We start from the raw sequence: 3,358 nt of genomic DNA on the forward strand, positions 1-3,358 counted from the left end.
CATGGCAAATACACGGTGCTGCAGGTTTGCTCGCCCTGACCCTCATCATCATTCCCAATTAGCACCTTTCATGATAGCATCTCTTGCTCCTCTGTGGGGCACGCCAGCTTCATCTCGTGGGAGCAGGGGTGCCCCTTCCGCAGTCCTTCCTCCCTCTTGCGATGGCCCGCACAGCGGGAGCTGGAGGACCGGCAGAGGGTGTGGATGTGCCACCATCTCAAACCTGCCCTGTGGTTTGAGGTTTAACGCAGCCTTGAGGGTGAAGACATGGAGCTAACAGTGTATTTGGGGGGGCTGGGACTTCCTCCCCACTCCCGTGGGCATTGACATCCAAACCGCGGTGGCCAAGGCTTTCAAATCTATCTAATGATTTTGGATCGCCAGCTTCAGATAAGGCAAATTGGAGACAGTGCTGAGCACTTCTGGAAAACCAGACCTCTTAAATTGGTTACTTTAGGGTTTACTTTTGATTTACACAGCCTGTACCTCTGTTTTCTTATCAGTAACACTCCCTTACCTCTTGAGGTTTGCTTGGGGAATGTGTGAAGTTTGCATCCAGACTGTCAGGCTGAAGGATTGCAGCATATCACAGGATAAACATAGTTTTGTATTCAGTTTGATGGATTATTTTGTCCATTTTAAAGTAACCTTCATTACTAGCGGAGAGTATTAGGTTAAATAGCTCTGGATGCTGCAGTTTCGTGCTGTACTTTTAGACCAAGTTTCATGGTTTTAGGTGAGGCTGACACAAATCTGACATTTGAGACCTCAGAGCATCGGACCATAAAAGCAAAAGACACAGCGGATCCTGGAGGCATGGTACGGGCTGACAGACTGAAATAAGTGTCATTTTCTCTGGCCAGATTCCCAGGGTAGTCAGTGTGCTGGGTGGGAAGGTGGCGAGAAAGCCCTTGACCCTTGGGGCACGCGGGCCATCCCACCATCTCCCCGTTTCCAGGCCAGGCTTGCCAGGGTGGTACCTCTGCGGGCTTGAGATGAGAGACCAGGGTGGTCCTGGAGCAGAATACCCTGTGGTGGCAATTTCATGGGCAATTTCATAAAGCTACAGTAAAAGCACGTTGCATCCGTGATGGTGGCTTGCTGGTTTTCACCCCAAGGAGTGAGGGGTGGCTCTTTGCCATCCACAATAGCCGTGAAGTGGGTTTAACCTTGTCCCATCCTCAGTCCCTACTGAAGTCAAGCAACTTAAAAGACCGTTAAAACCTTAAGGGGTGGGTCCCTTCACCTCTGCCTTGCAGAATTAGGTGTCTCTGTGTTACAATGTGCCGGGTCCCAGACCTCGGTGTCTCTGCCTCGCAGCATTTGGAAGCTCCTGGGTTGTGCAGGAAACATCGGGAACGCTCAATACCCGAGGAATGAGGCTGTGCTTTGCAGATTTCTGCCTTTCCCGGCAGAAAAGGTGGGCTGACCGCTCAGCCCCGCTGCAGAGCAAGCGGCAACGGGGAGGGACCCCCTCTCCTAACGCGGCGGCAGTGTTTCTCCTTGCAGGTGGTGGTACTCCTGGAAGTCCTGAGCTGGGGTCGGCTGGAAGATGACCGAATATAAGCTGGTGGTGGTGGGAGCCGGTGGTGTCGGGAAGAGTGCTTTGACCATACAGCTCATTCAGAACCATTTCGTTGATGAGTATGACCCCACGATAGAGGTAAGCGGCTCTGGGCATGGGGTCTGTCTGTCTGCGTGTTTTTCTCTTGCTCTTCTCCACCTTGCCTCCAACCCAGAGCATGCTCGGCTTGGTCTCAAGTCTGAACTTGAGCAGGGATGTTCCTCTGCTTCGCAGAGCTATTCTGAGTCGCCACGTGCGTGTTCGGAGGTCACAGTGACAGGCTTGTGCCTCCCGCAGAAGGACAGCGGTGTCTGCGGAAGAGAGACGACGATGGAGGCAGCAGAAACGGGCAGAGGGGGAGGCAGCAGAAGCGGGCAAAGCCAGGCAGGGGCTGAGAGGCAGCACAAAAGCTCTCCTTTCTGGTGAGACAGCAGCATAGGGAGGGGTTAAAAGTTTGGGATTGAAGAGCCATTTTGTGCCTGTGCTTCCATTTCTCCTCCTGTGAAATCAGAGTAAATATATTGACTTCTCGTGCAGGCTGTTTTGAGATTTACTGATGAAATGGGCTTTATCAGAGCTTGGTTGTATTATGTATGTCCTGCAGTTTGAGCAGTGCCGAGCAGCTGACCCATTGTGGTTCCCAGAGTGCTGCCTCTGCTCCGTTGCAAGGAGTTAAAGGTTGATGTATGGGTCTCGTAGTCAGAGTGGATGGTAGCACTGGCCTGTCTAGCTCAGCACCCTGCCTGGAGAAGCAGGCAGGGACCCTATGCTCCTCCAGGCTGTGCAGAGCAGGGGTCTGGTCTTCAATATCCATTACACTTTTTTTTTTCCCCCCACTTTTTAAAAACATACTCCATTCTCCGACTGCTTTCAACATTGCTAGCGAGATGCAAATTACCCCCTGCATGACGTACGACTTCATTTGGGGGAGATGTGGGCAGCAGCCACTGCTCTGCACGAGGAGTAAGTCCGCCCTGGGAAGGCAAATTACAGCTCTGTCATGTCTCTTGGACAACAACCTCCCTGTCTGCAGTCCTAAAGGATTCTCTACCAGATGTGTATAAATGCAGCTGTGGTTGCTGCAGCTATTATTATTACTATTATTATCATAATGGCTAAAAGGCCCCAGCTGGGATCAGAAATCCATTCTGGTAGGTGTTGTATGTGTAGTCCCCACCCTGAAGAGCTTACAACTTAAATAAACAAGCAAGACAAGGCTTGGTAGAAAGGCAGAAGTAGTCTCACAATCCTACAGATGGGAAGGAGAGAAAGCATTTAAAAGCACGTGCTATTACGTCATTTGGCCAAGGTCACCTAGAAAGTCCGCGGCAGAGAGTGGAATTTAATTTAAGGGCTCCCGAGTCTCGGTGCTGCACCTTGCTTATGGATGCAGTTGCCTTCTTCCCCAGCTCCTCTCCTCTCATGTGCTCGTCATCAGTAGCATCGTATGCTTTTCTTAGAAACCCGTTCCAGGTTGTTTTCAGCAAAAGAGCTGCTGATGGAGAGCAATCTCCCTGGGAAGACATCTGCATGGATGGGTCCTCTCTTGGACCTTAGGGTGGGCAGAGGCGGTTCTGACCCAGTGGTGTGTTGGGTTTTGGCATCCTATTTTTTTTGTCTCCAGCTGCCTGTCCCCTGTATGTACCCTGCAGGGAATTTTCTCCATGTAAACAGGCAGCGGGGAATGTAAACCTTGCATGGCATTTCCCAGCACACCCTCCTCGCCCTGCCCGCTCCTGCCATGCCCCCGGAGACGCCTACTCTCTTCCCTTGCTCGCCCCATCCCCGTTCTAC

At 51.7% G+C, this 3,358-nt stretch overlaps 1 protein-coding gene across 1 annotated transcript in view; it reads left to right on the forward strand.

The window, feature by feature from the left end:
* Positions 1-1,507: 1,507 nt before the first annotated feature.
* The window catches only part of LOC104073353 (GTPase HRas), a gene marked incomplete at its 3' end in the record, with an annotated part of 5,287 nt that continues 3,436 nt past the window's right edge, over positions 1,508-3,358 (forward strand). The window contains exon 1 of the mRNA XM_009573077.1: positions 1,508-1,663. Coding sequence (XP_009571372.1) covers positions 1,553-1,663 — 111 coding nt within the window. The remainder of the gene's footprint in view (positions 1,664-3,358) is intronic.

Source organism: Fulmarus glacialis, unplaced genomic scaffold, assembly GCF_000690835.1.
Source record: "Fulmarus glacialis isolate BGI_N327 unplaced genomic scaffold, ASM69083v1 scaffold28882, whole genome shotgun sequence".
Classification (NCBI taxonomy): Eukaryota; Metazoa; Chordata; class Aves; order Procellariiformes; family Procellariidae; genus Fulmarus; species Fulmarus glacialis.